Source organism: Phaseolus vulgaris, chromosome 3 (assembly GCF_000499845.2).
Source record: "Phaseolus vulgaris cultivar G19833 chromosome 3, P. vulgaris v2.0, whole genome shotgun sequence".
In the NCBI taxonomy this organism is placed as follows: Eukaryota; Viridiplantae; Streptophyta; class Magnoliopsida; order Fabales; family Fabaceae; genus Phaseolus; species Phaseolus vulgaris.
In genome coordinates this window covers 17,431,621-17,446,443 of record NC_023757.2, presented here as the reverse complement: position 1 = coordinate 17,446,443, position 14,823 = coordinate 17,431,621, and the positions used below count along the sequence as shown (strand labels likewise).

General features: G+C 52.0%; 1 protein-coding gene across 1 annotated transcript; it reads right to left on the bottom strand.

Moving 5' to 3' along the window:
* Window positions 1-212: 212 nt before the first annotated feature.
* LOC137839251 (uncharacterized) lies at window positions 213-2,426 on the bottom strand. The gene is made up of 3 exons (XM_068648372.1): window positions 1,993-2,426; window positions 844-1,771; window positions 213-233 (listed from the first exon to the last, which is right to left on the bottom strand). The coding sequence occupies exons 1-3, from the start codon at window positions 2,424-2,426 to the stop codon at window positions 213-215; spliced, it is 1,383 nt and encodes a 460-aa protein (XP_068504473.1).
* Between the last annotated feature and the right edge of the window lie 12,397 nt (window positions 2,427-14,823).

Genomic DNA, 14,823 nt, shown 5'->3' with positions numbered 1-14,823 from the left:
CCCTCTTTCTGTGAGCATGAATCCTAGGAACTTTCCCGCCTCTACTCCGAAGACGCACTTCTCTGGGTTTAACTTCAGGTGGTATTTTGATATGGTGGCGAACAATTCTTCCAGATCAGCCGCGTGTTGCCCTCTCTCGCTCGAGGTTACCACCATGTTGTCTACGTAGGCCTGCACGTTTCTTCCTAGCATCGGTGCAAGGATCTTGTCTATCAGTCTCTGGTAGGTGGCGCCTGCATTTTTTAAACCAAACAACATTACCTTGTAATGGCTCAAGTGCGTCCTAATTTCCTATTTGGTTTTCCACCACGTTGTCCTCTGGTTGGGGCTGTTCACACTGCGCGTTTACCGGGCGTTACTCGTTCATGGGGTCCTCTTCCATAGGCGTCGCATCATCGGGCGTCGCCTCCTCTGACTCTTCTTCCATAGGCGAGGCGTCAAGGCATCTTCCATTTGTGCATGCGTCATCCCCAGACATCGCTTCTTCTATGGATTCTAGCTCTGCTAATGAACATGAGGCGGGTGGTCGTTCAATCACCATGACCACGCCTCTCTTCGTTTTTAAGCTATTCTCATAGCACTTTTGGGCTTCTTCCTGGTTTGACTTGATGACTATCACTTTGCCGCTAAGGTCTGGCAGCTTCATCTTCATGTAGCGAGTGGAAGGTACTGCCCTCAACCTGTTTAGGGCGGGCCTGCCCAACAAAATGTTATAGGCTGAGTTGGCGTGAACCACCAGGTATCGGATGCCGAAAAAAAAAAAAAAAACAGGTATCGGATGCTTTCGGTACGCGACGCCGTTCCATCAGTGAACGTCGTCCTCAGTTCCAAGTACCCACGTACCTCCACTGGGTTATCTGCAAATCCGTACAAGCACCCGGTATAGGGTCTCAAGAGGTCCGAGGACAACTGTAGCTTGTTAAAGGTCGTCCAGAACATTACATTGGCAGAATTGCCCTGGTCGACGAGAACCCTATGTACCCTCCTTCCTGCTGTAACTACTGAGATGACCACGGGGTCATTGTCGTGCTGGACGACATCCCGTAGGTCAGCTCTTGTGAACACGAGGTCTGATTCCCAAGGATCGTCCGGGAATTCTTCTGCAACTGAACTCACTGACCTCATAAATTTTTTACGTTGAGAGGCATTGGCCCCCCCTCCAGAAAATCCACCAGAAATGGTGTGAACCTCTCCATGGACTGGCATCTTGTGTGCCTGGCCCTCCTCTTGTACTGCCAAGGCTGCCGTTGTAGGGGATCCTACGAGGTAATCCTTTAGGAAGCCACTCTTCACGAGTTCATCCAATTGATAGCCCAGCGCCAAACAGTTGTTAATATGATGTCCAAATGCTTCGTGGAATTCGCACCACGACTCCTTGTGGGGCCCCAGAATTTTGTCATACTTCGCTGGTGGCCTCAACCTGTCTGCTATGTTGGGCACAACGATGAGGTCTTTGAGTTCCACCACAAAGTTGTGCCTTAGCGGTCTACTCCCCTCTTTCCTTCCTTCAGTTCGGGCCCTTGGCGGGGCCCTCCTCGCCTCGTAGGTGCGCTTTCTGTCTGGGTTCCGTCTCTCTGTGGCAGCTTCGTGGACCCTAGCGGGTTGTGCGCGTATCTGCGCCCTTGGTCGTGCAGGTGCAGCAGGTATGCACTTCTCGTATGCCTCGCCCTCTGAGGCAATGTGCTCCAACACTCGTCGCCTCACTTCAGCAAAGGTCTTGGGAAGCTTGCAATTAAGCGACTTACCAAAAGACCCGGGTCGCACCCCCTTCCTGAATGCGTATAAATCATGGGTTCATCGGTGGTACCCACCTTCACCACTTGCGCCCCAAAGCGACTTATGTATTCCTTCAGGGTCTCCCCTTGGAATTGTTTTACGTCGAAAAGGTCGTATGAGACCGAGGTTGGGGCCCTGTTGGCCAAGTACTGCTCTCTAAATAATCGTGAGAGTTGAGCAAAGGACGTGACGTGACCCTCTGGAAGGCTGACGAACCAATCCAGGGCCATTCCGGTTAAAGTGCTCATAAAGAGCTTGCATTTTACGGCGCTAGAGCCTCCGACCAACATCATCTGTGTATGGAACGTTGCGAGGTGCGCCTCAGGATCCTTCTTTCCTGTAAAGATTACCTTGGGTCCTGTGAACTTGTTGGGGATTGCTGTTCCTAAGATCGCTTGTGAGAACGGGGTGGTGAATTCCCTAAGAGGGGAGGCGGTCTCAGGCTCGTCTACATCGCGCCGATCGCGACGTAGCTCCTCGTTGGTACGGTGGAGTTCCTCGTTTCTCGCCAGAGAGGCTGTGAGTTCCGCCTGCATGCATTCCTGATCTGCTCTTGAGGCTGCCATTGCTTCTTCCAGCCCTTGCACCATGCCCACAAGTTGTTGCATGGTCATCTCTTCGCTCCTAGAGCGCGGAGGTCCGGTGGTCATGGCTTTCTGGAAACTTTCTCAACTTATCCGGGTTTTGGAACTGTGAAACGTGTGTCGTGGGGCTGACGTTTTATATTGGCCCCACGGTGGGCGCCTAATGTTCCGTCCGGCTGACCGGGATCGTCTTTGTGCGTGGCCTGTCCTCGCGAGCTAGGGGACCTTCGTCTTGTTCCATCTGTGAGTACCTGAAAGAAGTGAACAATGGGGCCCTCTCGCGGCCGTTTGCACTCCGACGATCAAGTCAGCTAGCGAGAAACATCAAAGTGACACACCCTTGGGAGTTGGTCGAAGAAACTGTGCTGAATGACTAAAAACTTGTGAACTAGAACGGTGTTGCCCTAATTGCCTTGTGCTCACTGTGAGTGCGCCGCAAAGGCAACTAGGGTTTTTCTCCCTGTGTATCTGTGTGAATTTAGGTTAAAACTTGGTCCCTTTTCAAATGCCCCCAGGTCCCTTTTTATACCCCTCTAATCTTTAAAGTGCATTAAAGCGCATTGAAAGGGTATACAAACATTCCTTGGAACATTCGAATCTTAACTGAATTAATGCGTACCTTGGAAAACTTTCACTGAAACTGTTAATGAGCATGTGCGCCTTGCCACGTATCCCTTTAACTTGATCGTTTATTCTGTGTAGAGGGTCCCACAGTGCCGTCACCCAACTTAGGGTTATTCTATCGTGTGAGCCCTCTTTCCTGCAAAGTGCTTCTGGCTCGTGGGTTGATGTTCTGGGTGCCAACTCATGTGCCCCCATTACTGGTTACTTGCCTTGGGGTATATCTACCCTTCTCTCGTACCATGCACATTCTCCCCTGGTTATGGCCCTCTCACAGGTCGTATCTGCTCTAGGGTGTCCCAGCAGTGGCGTGGATACTTCATGAGTTAGGACATCCCCTTCTGGTGCTAGACTTGCGGCCTTGAAGTCGCCTTTCTCTTTTCCTTACTACTGTTCTGGACTGTCGAGGCCCAAAGCCTCTCCGGCGACGCCTCTCTCCCTCGGGCGATGATTCTCTTTGGGCGACGCCTCACTTGGGCGACGCCTCCTATTGGAGATGACTCGAGCGGTCGACCTGCTGATTTCTCTTCCTTGGGCCCCTCGAGGGGCCCCCATTATGCATTGACTCTGACCTTCGGTCAACGTCCGATGACGGGACGGTACAGATGCTATCCCCTAGTGGATGTCTTCCTCCATTTTTTCGAGGCAAAGAGCCCTGGGAAGAATTTACGGGTTGTCCCTCTTCCAACAGTCTTTCAAGGGCTTCCGAGGGAAGTTCTTTAGGGTGTGCAACTCCCAAGATGACCCCACTTCCCTAGATGGATTTCCTCTGTACTGGGTAAAGGAACCTAAATTGACGAAAGGCAAGACTCTGGACGAGCTAAACTCGGCTGATCGCGAGATATGCCAAGTCTTGGCTGGCTTAGGGGTGGTATTCAACACCACTGAACTGATTAAGCACGAATACAACCCCACTGCACTGACCAAACATATCAGTATGGGAGTAATCCCTTCTTTACTAACTGTACCGATCAGGTCATCAGGTGTGATGACGTGGACAAGAGAATGGCGGGTGGTCGAGAAGTCAAAAAAGTCGCCGTTTGTAGAAGTGGCGCTCTGCAATATACATAATCGATTGTCGCCGAGTTGGTGTCATCGCCGTGTTAGATAACGGAAGATTAGGTGGTCTGGCATCGCCGCAAGAAGCACATCGTCGGAGTTCCCAGTAAACTCTGTTGAAGCTATTGGGGGTTCAGGCGAGGAAGTTCAAGCATGTGAGTTCAGTAAATAGAAGAATGCCATGTGGATAATGGGCGAGGCCTTAGTCTTTTCACTGAAACAAGTGTCAGCTCAAGACTGGGGGGCTTGTGTACCCTCCCGTTCCCGGGCGTTGACCAAAAGTCAAAGTCAACACATGGTGGGACCCCTCAAGGGACCCAAGGGAAAGTCAACAGGTCGACCGCTCGAGGCATCGCCCGAGAGGAGACATTGCGCAAGTAAGAAGTCGCTTAAGTAAGACATCGCCCAGAAAGACGTCGCCCAAGTAAGAAGTAAGACATCGCCCAGAAAGACATCGCCCAGAAAGAGATCGCCCAAGTAATAAGTAAGACATCGTCCAGAAAGACGTCGCCCAAGTAAGAAGTAAGACATCGCCCAGAAAGACGTCGCCTAAGTAATAAGTAAGACATCGCCCAGAAAAACGTCGCCCAAGTAAGAAGTAAGACATCGCCTAAACTAAGACATCGCCTAAGAGAGACATCGGGCCTCGACAGTTCAGAACAGTAGCAAGGAGAAGAGAAAGGTGGCTTCAAGGCCATAAGTTCTGGTACCAAAAGGGGGTAAACCTGACTCGTGAAGTATCCACGCCACTGCTGGGAGACCTTGGGACAGATATGACCCATGAGAGGGCCATGACCAGGGGAGAACCACGTGCCTGATACGAGAGAAAGGAAGATACACCCCCAGGGCAAGTGACTAGTGATTGGGGCGCATGAGTTGGCACCCAAAAAGTCAACCCACGTGACAGAAGCACTTCGCAGAGAAGAGGGCTCACACGATGGAAAAACCCTAAGTTGGGTGGCGGCGCTGTGGGACCCTCTGCACAGAATAACGATCAAGTCAGAGGGGCACGTGGCAATGCCCACGTGCTCATTAAAGGTTTCAGGGAAAGTTTGCCAAGGTACGCGTTAAGTAAATTAAGATTCGTATATTCCAAGGCACATTTTTATACGCCTTCAATGCGCTTCAACGCGCTTTAAATGCAGAAGGTATATAAAAAGGGGCCTTGGGTGGTTTGAAAAGGGGAGAGAGTTTTAACCTAATTCTCATAGTCAGACAGAGCACAAACCCTAATTGTTTTTGACGACGCACCTAGTTGTGAGCACAAGGCAATTAGGGCAACACAATTTTAGCCCTTCAGTACTAGTTATTCAGTTACTCAGTTTTCGACCACCCTCAGAGGATTTGTTCAAGTGTTTCGATACGGGGGTGCATCACCTTTTGATGTTTCTCGCTAGCTGACTTGATCGTTGGAGTGCAAACGGCCACAAGGGAGCCCCTTTGTTCACTTCTTTTCAAGTACTCACAGACGGAGAAAAACGAAGGTGCCCTAGCTCGCGAAAACAAGCCACGTGCAAAGACGATCCCGGTCAACTGGCGGGAACACTAACTTCAATTCTCTATCTTTGTTTATGTCGTTTCCTTTGCATATTTTATAAACTGTTCTCACACTGCTTTCATGGCATGCTTGACCCATAACTATTTCTTTCTGGTGTAGAGATGATGCTAGGAAAGGAGAAACGAAAAAGATTTGCTAAGGTATTGACTGCCGGAGGCAAGGCCAATTCTGGTGGGGCTGGTGCCTCTACGCCCCCAGCTCTGAAGCTTTGGTTGCCACTTGTTCCCGCCAGTTGACCAGGGTCGTCTTTGCGCGTGGCTTGTCCTCACGAGCTCCGTCTGTGAATACCTGAAAAGAAGTGAACAAAGGGGCGCCCTCGCGGCCGTTTGCACTCAGACGATCAAGTCAGCTAGTGTACCGCCCGGGTGGTCGGGTGTGATGACGTGGCATCCTGCTACAGTATAGGCGTGTTGGCAAGACGCCAGGTTGGCAAAAGGGAAGGAAGTCGGGGGGCTTGTGTAGTCGCCAGTTGTTATATTGGCGTGTTCCGATTTCCAGCTTACCAGAATCGGCGATCACCAGGTTAAAGATGAAGTCGCCAGATGTAGATTCAGGCGACCTAGTCATTGGAGATCGCCAGAGCAAGCACATCGCCGAAGATGAAGGAGAAGCAGATTATGAAGGCGGCCGGCGAGACCACAGGGAAGGTGTATGAAGGCCCCTAACTCGCCAGTTCCAGTAGAGATCGCACTCCCAAGTTAGCTATGCACTGGGCATTACCATGCATAAGTAACTTAGCCAAAATGAGAGTAGAAGCAGCGCCAAGTCAAGGAGGCTCCAGATGATGGCACGTGTACGACTGGATGCGAGCCACGTGTCCAGATCTGTAACTGCCAGGAGAGAGAAAACAACCAGGTACATAAGAGTTCTCAACCAACTTTCTGAGGTACGCACGTTCAGATTATACTCTTTACGCTTGCGAGTTATAGAGCTTACTGTGAGAGAGGATTTGCACGGTTCTTGTTCTCTTAGTATTTGGTGATACTGTCACTGACTTGGGCGTTGGAGTGCGATCGGCCGCAGCGGCGCCGCTCTGTTTCTTTGTAGGTTCTTGAGGTGGATCTCGAAGAGGAACGGAGGTTCGAAGCGGTGCACACGTCGATCCTTTGACGAGGCAGTTTCCAGCGTTCTGGTCAACAGGCAGGATCATCAGGCGCCCACCGTGGGGCCGTGTAAAACTTGCTCCCATCCATAGCGTGGGTTCTTGGAAGTTTCGAAGTTTTCTGCGTGGTTGTGTGCTGGTGCAACCATCGTTCGCTGTTTGCTTGAGTTTCGTTCGGTGAATTCACGTTTTACACCGTTCGTTTGGCTTTTCGATTGGTGGAGTGAGGTTTCCTGCTGTTTACGCGTAATCTGTTTGGTGGAAGTTCGAGTTCTTTCGCTCATTTGGTTGTCCGCGGGGAAGCGTTGGTTTCTGGTGAAGTTGTGGTTTTCTTTGAAGGCTTACGGTGTTCTTGAGTTTTCCTGTGCAGTTTCGCGCTGTTCTCTCCGATTGATCGCTGATTCGATCGTGGTTGAAGTGTCGTTCGCTGTTTTCTGAGATTCGCTGAGTTCATGAGAAAAATGAGAAGCAATCGTTCAAGTCCAGTTGCGCCCGTTGCTGACGAAGGCGCCGCCGCCATGACCATGGCGCAGATGGCAGAGATGATGCGTTCGTTGCAGGCAACTGTGGAAGCCTCGCGCGTAGAGCAGGCGAGAATGCATGAGGACCTGGTCGCCTCTCGCGCCAGGAACGAGGAGCTCAGCAAGGTGACTGAGGAGCTGCGTCAAGCTCTTCAGGAGCAGCAAGGGCGTTCTTCTGCTGAAGAGGTGGCGCCGTCGACGCCACCTCGTGTTTTCCCAATGCCTTTTGTTCAGGCGATTACTGACACGCCTATTCCCACGAGTGTGGTTCCGGTTAAGGCTGTCTTTACCGGCGTGGAGGATCCAGAGGCTCATCTAACCACGTTCCATACGCAGATGATGCTGTCGGGAGGGTCAGACGCCGTCTACTGCAAGATGTTCGTGAGTACGCTCCAGGGAACGGCGATGGAGTGGTGATCCTGCCGGCAACTCGAACGTGGAGGAATCGCTTCATAGCACTCTCTGCCCTGTCTACACGACTGCGTCTTCTGCAGAATCACCCTCAGAACCTTCTCTTATCTGGGCAGATCGCATACTCTCGGGAGAACGTCGGGTGTGGCTGGTCTAGGCACACTCACCAAACGTTGCTCTCTGCGCAGGCGACTTACCCTTCACGACGCCACGCACGTAATGGGTTGAGGGAATCACCAATCACTGACTGGCTTACTAGTTCCCCCAGGCCACTCTCGTGCATGATTCCCTGAGGCGTGCTCATGCGAGATCCATGCGTAACGCTCTCGCTGGGAACCTCGGTCCCAGTTTAACTGCGTGTAACACGAGACCCCGATGACAATACACCCGATGATTGATCAGTGTTTATCTGTTTCTCGCGTTCTGCCTCCAGACGTTAGTTTGAGAACTGGTCTGTTGGTGGTCACTTGGCTACTGACCACCGATCACCATTCTGGATGATCTGTCCCCCAACCTCTCTGCCGCCTGATCTGTTGGTGGTCACTTGGTTACTGACCACCGATCACCTTTCTTGGCGATCGCCCCCTGACCTCTCTGCCACCTGGTCCACGTGCCACCCTGCGAGTGGTCCACGTGGTTCTCTGATGCTGACGTCATCGACTACCGATGACCGATCGGATCACAAGCCCCCCAGTCTTGAGCTGACAACTTGTTTTCAGCAAAAAGACTAAGAAGTTTACCGTTCCATTTTCTTCTTCAACACATATAAATGTGCACATGGTTTTGCTTTTATCCGCTGTGTAATCATCTGATATAACTGACTAACTCTTGCTTTGAAGAAATCGACTTAGCGCCAACTGGTGCTTAGCCCTGTGAAAATCAACTTAACTGATCTGCCAAGTGTCATGTGTATTTCTAGGTCATCGCCTAAAACTTTGTTGGCCTGGTTCTGCACTGAAAACTTTCGAACTTGCCTCAATTTGCTTACGCAAAGAGGTCTTGTATTCTGTTCTGGCCTGCACCCGCTCTAGGCGAGGGGAAGTTATCTCATAACTATTTAACTGACCTCAACTTCGCTCGAGGGCGAGGAGGATTTATCTGATATCTGACCTCAGCTTCGCTCGAGGGCGAGGAGGATTTAACTGATAACTATTAACTGGCCTCAACTTCGCTTGAGGGCGAGGAGGATTTTCTCTGGTGCCTCAACCTGCCCAGGGGCTACCTCCTCTTCCCCTGGATGCACTGAAGACTTTTAAACTTGCCTCAATTCGCTTAAGCAAAGAGGTCTTGTAATCTGTTCTTGCCTGAACTCACTCGAGGGTGAGAAGGACTTTCTCTGGTGCCTCAACTTGCCCAGGGGTTACATCTCCTCTTCCTCTGGATGCACTGAGGACTTTTAATCTCATCTCGTACCGGGGCTAGCTATTCGTATTTGAGGAGGGGGCGTCCCGAAGGAATCCCTTAACCCCTGCTCAAGGACTAGGTGCCCGGGTTTTAACTGCTATCTGGTACCGAGGCTAGCTGTTCATACTTGAGGAGGGGGCGTCCCGAAGGAATCCCTTAACCCCTGCTCAAGGACTAGGCGCCCGGGTTTTAACTGTTATCTGGTACCGGGGCTAGCTGTTCATACTTGAGGAGGGGGCGTCCCGAAGGAATCCCTTAACCCCTGCTCAAGGACTAGGCGCCCGGGTTTTAACTGTTATCTGGTACCGGGGCTAGCTATTCATGCTTGAGGAGGGGTCGTCCCGAAGGAATCCCTTAACCCCTGCTCAAGGACTAGGCGCCCGGGTTTTAACTGTTATCTGGTACCGGGGCTAGCTGTTCATACTTGAGGAGGGGGCGTCCCGAAGGAATCCCTTAACCCCTGCTCAAGGACTAGGCGCCCGGGTTTTAACTGTTATCTGGTACCGGGGCTAGCTATTCATGCTTGAGGAGGGGTCGTCCCGAAGGAATCCCTTAACCCCTGCTCAAGGACTAGGCGCCCGGGTTTTAACTGTTAATCTGGTACCGGGGCTAGCTATTCATGCTTGAGGAGGGGTCGTCCCGAAGGAATCCCTTAACCCCTGCTCAAGGACTAGGCGCCCGGATTTTAACTGTTATCTGGTACCGGGGCTAGCTATTCATGCTTGAGGAGGGGGCGTCCCGAAGGAATCCCTTAACCCCTGCTCAAGGACTAGGCGCCCGGATTTTAACTGTTATCTTGTTCTGAACTCTCGCCTATACTCGCTCTAGGCGAGTAGGACTTTTTAATTTGTTCTCGCCTACGCTCGCTATAGGCGAGGAGGACTTTTAATCTATTCTCGCCTACGCTCGCTCAAGGGCGAGGAAGACTTCTCTTTCTCGCCTGCACTCGCTCAAGGGCGAGGAGGACTTCTTCTCTGGCCTCAAAATGTACGAGAGCGCTGAGGGCTTTTTGCACTACTGGTACCTCCGATCGCCAAAGACGATGAGGTCTCTAAAACTTTTAACTACTGCCACCGATCGCCGTAAAACGACAGGGACTTTAAAACTTTAACTATTGCACCGATCGCCGAAAAATGATGGGGACTTTGAAACTTTAACTATCACCTCCGATTGCCAGGTGGCGATGAGGGTTTAAAACTTTTGTGCTTGTGCCTCCAATCGCCAGATGGAGATGAGGACTTAGAAACTTTATGCTCACGCCTGCGATCGCCAGGTGGCGATGAGGACTTAAAAACTTTACTTGTGCCTCCAATCGCCAAGCAGCGATGAGGACTTGAAAACTTTTACTCGTTTTCCTCCGATCGCCAGGTGGCGATGAGGTCTTAAAACTTTATACTAGTGCCTCCGATCGCCGAGTGGCGATGAGGACTTGAAACTTATGCTTTAAAACCTTGTACTGAATGCATGCCATAATCTTTAAACTGGGGTCTTTTTTCTGGAAACTTAAAACAATAAGCATGCGAACTTAAATGACTTGGAAACTTTGATAAAACTGTTTTAACTGAAACTACTTCCTAACGAGTGCCCCTTGAAAAACTGCTTTAACTGAAATTACTTCTACTTATTACCTTGGCGATCTGGTCTTGTGTTTCGCCGTCTAAAGTTTCCCCAACTTAAAACGTCTTGTCGTTGATCTCCTTCTCAAGCCACATCTTGACTGGCCGAGGCCTCTTCTTGCTGGTTGACTCTAACGGTAGACTTTAGCCCTTCGATCTCCGTCTGTTCAAAGGCTCGAACCACACCGGTGGCGAGCTACAATCTAGGGTGCCCATGTCCAGATTGTCTCTGAGCCGAGGGCTAGTGCACATGAGTCGTAATGTACCTTTTAGAGGAGTTGTCCTGATGGCTTGACCTTTCACCGACAGGCTTCGTCGTCCAACACTTCTATGACCCTTTTCTGGCTGACCAACATCTGAGTTGAGCTCACGACTCACCTCTTGTGCCCAATCACCGATGACCTCCCCAGAACCCTTGGGTCGAGCTGACGGGCTCTCCTGCATGGTACTCACGCCCCTTGCTTGCTGTGGCTTTCCTTGCCCTCCACGCGGTCTTGGTGGTGCAGCACTTCTTCTCTTCTCAGAAACCTCTGTTTCTGCCACTATGTGTGCCACCGCACGTCGTCGGATCTCTGCAAAGGTGCTGGGATGGCTCCTGATGAGAGATTCGCTGAAGGGGCCAGGCAGCACTCCCTTCTTGAACGCGTGGACCAGCATATCTTCATCTTTGCTGGGCAATCTCACCACTTGTGCCCCAAAACGGTTGAGGTAGTCCTTCAGCGACTCCCCCTGGTATTGGCGCACATCAAACAGATCGTAGGACACCACTGCAGGTGCCTTGTTGACGATGTATTGTTCAGTGAAGAGCTTCGAGAACTGAGAGAAAGACGTGATATGCCCTTCTGGTAAACTCACGAACCACTCCATGGCGATTCCGCTCAATGTGCTCATGAACATTTTGCAGTACACAGCGTCTGAGCCCCCAGACAACATCATCTGGGTGTGGAACGCCGTCAGATGCGCCTCCGGGTCTTCTACCCCCTTGAACGATGCCTTGACCCCCACCAGGTTGGGTGGCACCATGGTTCCCATGATCTCAGGGGAGAATGGCATGGGGAACGCTCTTAGAGGTGAGGGCATCCTAGACACCCTTTCGTCAACCACGTGTTCCCTCTACGCTTGCAGCGTCCTTCTCAACTCCTCATTGACGCGATTCAGCTCGTCGTTCCTGCTTTGCGACGCAGCTAACTCCGTGTGCATCCTCTCCTGTTCAACCTTTGACGCTGCGGCATTATCCTGCAGCGTGCGCACCATTTCCAGGACCTGCGCCATTGTCACAGCTCCTTCGTCAGCGGATGGCGCAGGCGATGGTTGTCTGTTTCTAGGCATCCTTCTCTATCAAGGAAACTGATAAAAACTCTGGTAAGTCTTTAAAACTGTGGTATATATGGGACAACGATTCACTCGTGCCCCACGGTGGGCGCCAAATGATCCTACCGGCAACTCGAACGTGGAGGAATCGCTTCGTAGCACTCTCTGCCCTGTCTACACGACTGCGTCTTCTGCAGAATCACCCTCAGAACCTTCTCTTATCTGGGCAGATCGCATACTCTCGGGAGAACGTCGGGTGTGGCTGGTCTAGGCACACTCACCCAACGTTGCTCTCTGCGTAGGCGACTTACCCTTCATGATGCCACGCACGTAATGGGTTGAGGGAATCACCAATCACTGACTGGCTTACTAGTTCCCCCAGGCCACTCTCGTGCATGATTCCCTGAGGCGTGCTCATGCGAGATCCATGCGTAATGCTCTCGCTGGGAACCTCAGTCCCAGTTTAACTGCGTGTAACACGAGACCCCGATGACAATACACCCGATGACTGATCAGTGTTTATCTGTTTCTCGCGTTCTGCCTCCAGGCGTTAGTCTGAGAACTGGTCTGTTGGTGGTCACTTGGCTACTGACCACCGATCACCATTCTGGATGATCTGTCCCCCGACCTCTCTGCCGCCTGATCTGTTGGTGGTCACTTGGTTACTGACCACCGATCACCTTTCTTGGCGATCGCCCCCTGACCTCTCTGCCACCTGGTCCACGTGCCACCCTGCGAGTGGTCCACGTGGTTCTCTGATGCTGACGTCATCGACTACCGATGACCGATCAGATCAAGTGGTTTGTGAGCCTTCCTAACGGCCACATAACCAATTTTCAACAGTTCTCGAAGATCTTTGTTGAGCAGTACATCGTGAATAAGGCACCGCCCAGGGTGTCTTATGATCTGTTTGATATAAGGCAGTACCAGGGAGAGTCCCTCAAAGATTACCTGAATCGTTTTGGGGCGCAGATGGTCAGATCCCTGGCCAAGGATGAAGAAATGCTGGTCTATACCTTCAAGAAGGGCGTGCAGCCAGGACCATTCTGCGAGGCCTTGATCAGGGCTCACCCCGCGACGTTTGCTGAAGTCAGGCGACTTGCGGTGGCTCACATCGCCGACGAGAATGAAGTCGCCGAGAAGAGAGGAAGCGTGGCTCCCGCCAGGCCGCGCGCCCAGACCAGAATCCAGCCGCAAAGGGTGCTGGAAACAGCGGCGGCGGCCAGGAAGGACCAGAGGACTCGCCATCCTTACGATAGGAGGAACAAGGGAAGGAGCCAAGCACGCCAGCAACCAGCACGCCGGGAATACAATCGCCCGCCTAAGCACAAGTTTGTCATGGGACTGGCGGATCTGATCGCCATTCCTAACATATCTGCTAGGTTGAAAGCGCCTGAGAAGGTGGGCGACAAGGTGCTGGGGCCAAAGCCCGATGCCTGGTGTGAGTTTCACCAAGGCTTTGGCCACACTTTGGACTCGTGTTTGTCTTTGGGATATCAGCTCGACGATCTGGTTAAGAGCGGGTTCCTAAATGACTATCTGCTGGACAGGAGGACGGGGGGAGCGTCGAGTTCCCAGCCAGCAGGTGGAGAAGCCCAGCAGCATGAGATGCCTATCCACGGGGAGATCCACACCATCGCAGGGGGTTTCTCAGGTGGTGGATGCACCGCATCGCAGAGGAAGAAGTACGCGCGATCGGTGATGACAGTGGATATGTTTGAAGATCACTCGCCAGAGGTGGATATTACGTTCACCAAGCAGGATCTTCGGGACGTTGTGCCTCATGACAACGATCCCATAGTCATTTCGTTGGTTACGGCGGGAAGGAAGGTCCACAGAGTTCTGGTGGACCAAGGGAGCTCGGCAGACGTGATGTTCCGGCCGACTTTCACGCAGCTGGAGTTGCCCCTTGACCAGCTAAGGCCCTATGGAGGGTGTCTATATGGGTTCGCTGGCGACCAGGTGGAGGTCAGGGGGTACATTGAGCTGAGAACCACGTTTACAGATGAGGCTGGGTCGAGGATGGAGAAAATCAAGTACCTCATTGTGAACGCTCCTTCAGCATACAACATCCTGTTGGGAAGGCCCACGCTTAACAGGATAGGCGCAATCCCGTCGACCCGGCACATGAAGGTAAAGTTGCCGTCTATGGAGGGGGTGGTGATCACGATCAAGTCTGATCAGAAAGAAGCGAAAAAGTGCTATGAGAATAGCCTGAAAAACAAGAGATGGGTGAGTTATGTAACAACCACCCCACCTCCCGGTGTGAAGCCCAGATCGACGGTAACAGAGGAGGCCGCCGGAAGAGATGTGGAGATGGTGGACGCTGAGCTGGGGGAGAAGAATGCTGGTCTGGAGGAGGAAAAGGAGCGGAATCGCCCTGAGGAAGCGAGGGAGCAGGGAATCGCCAGGGCGGTGATCGCCAGAGAATCCAGGCCAAAACCTGTCGAGCAGTGGCTCGAAAAGGAGATCGGAGGAAAGATCTTCAAGCTGGGAAGATCTCTGGAGGTCGAGCTCCAGGACCAGATCGCCAAGGTGATTGAGCGGCATCTGGAAGCGTTTGCATGGTCCGCTTCGGACATGCCCGGGATTGATCCCGACTTCTTGTGCCATCATCTGGCGATGGACAACTTAGTGAAACCAGTACGACAAAGGAGAAGAAAGTTCAACGAGGAGAGGAGGCAGGCGATCAGGGATGAAACACAGAAACTCCTCGCTGCAGGCCACATCAGGGAAGTCCAGTACCTTGAATGGCTGGCAAATGTCGTGCTGGTAAAGAAGAGTAACGGGAAATGGCGCATGTGCGTCGATTTCACCGACCTGAACAAAGCTTGCCCAAAGGATTCGTATCCTTTACCAA

What these genes read in the sequence shown, in the direction of transcription:
- LOC137839251 (XM_068648372.1), bottom strand. Translation starts at nt 2,426, where the DNA reads ATGACCACCGGACCTCCGCGCTCTAGGAGCGAAGAGATGACCATGCAA. An exon ending in ACCGGAATGGCCCTGGATTG is followed by an intron (nt 1,772 to 1,992) that starts GTTCGTCAGCCT and finishes ATACGCATTCAG; the next exon opens with GAAGGGGGTGCGACCCGGGT. An exon ending in TTGCAGATAACCCAGTGGAG is followed by an intron (nt 234 to 843) that starts GTACGTGGGTAC and finishes TAAAAAATGCAG; the next exon opens with GCGCCACCTACCAGAGACTG.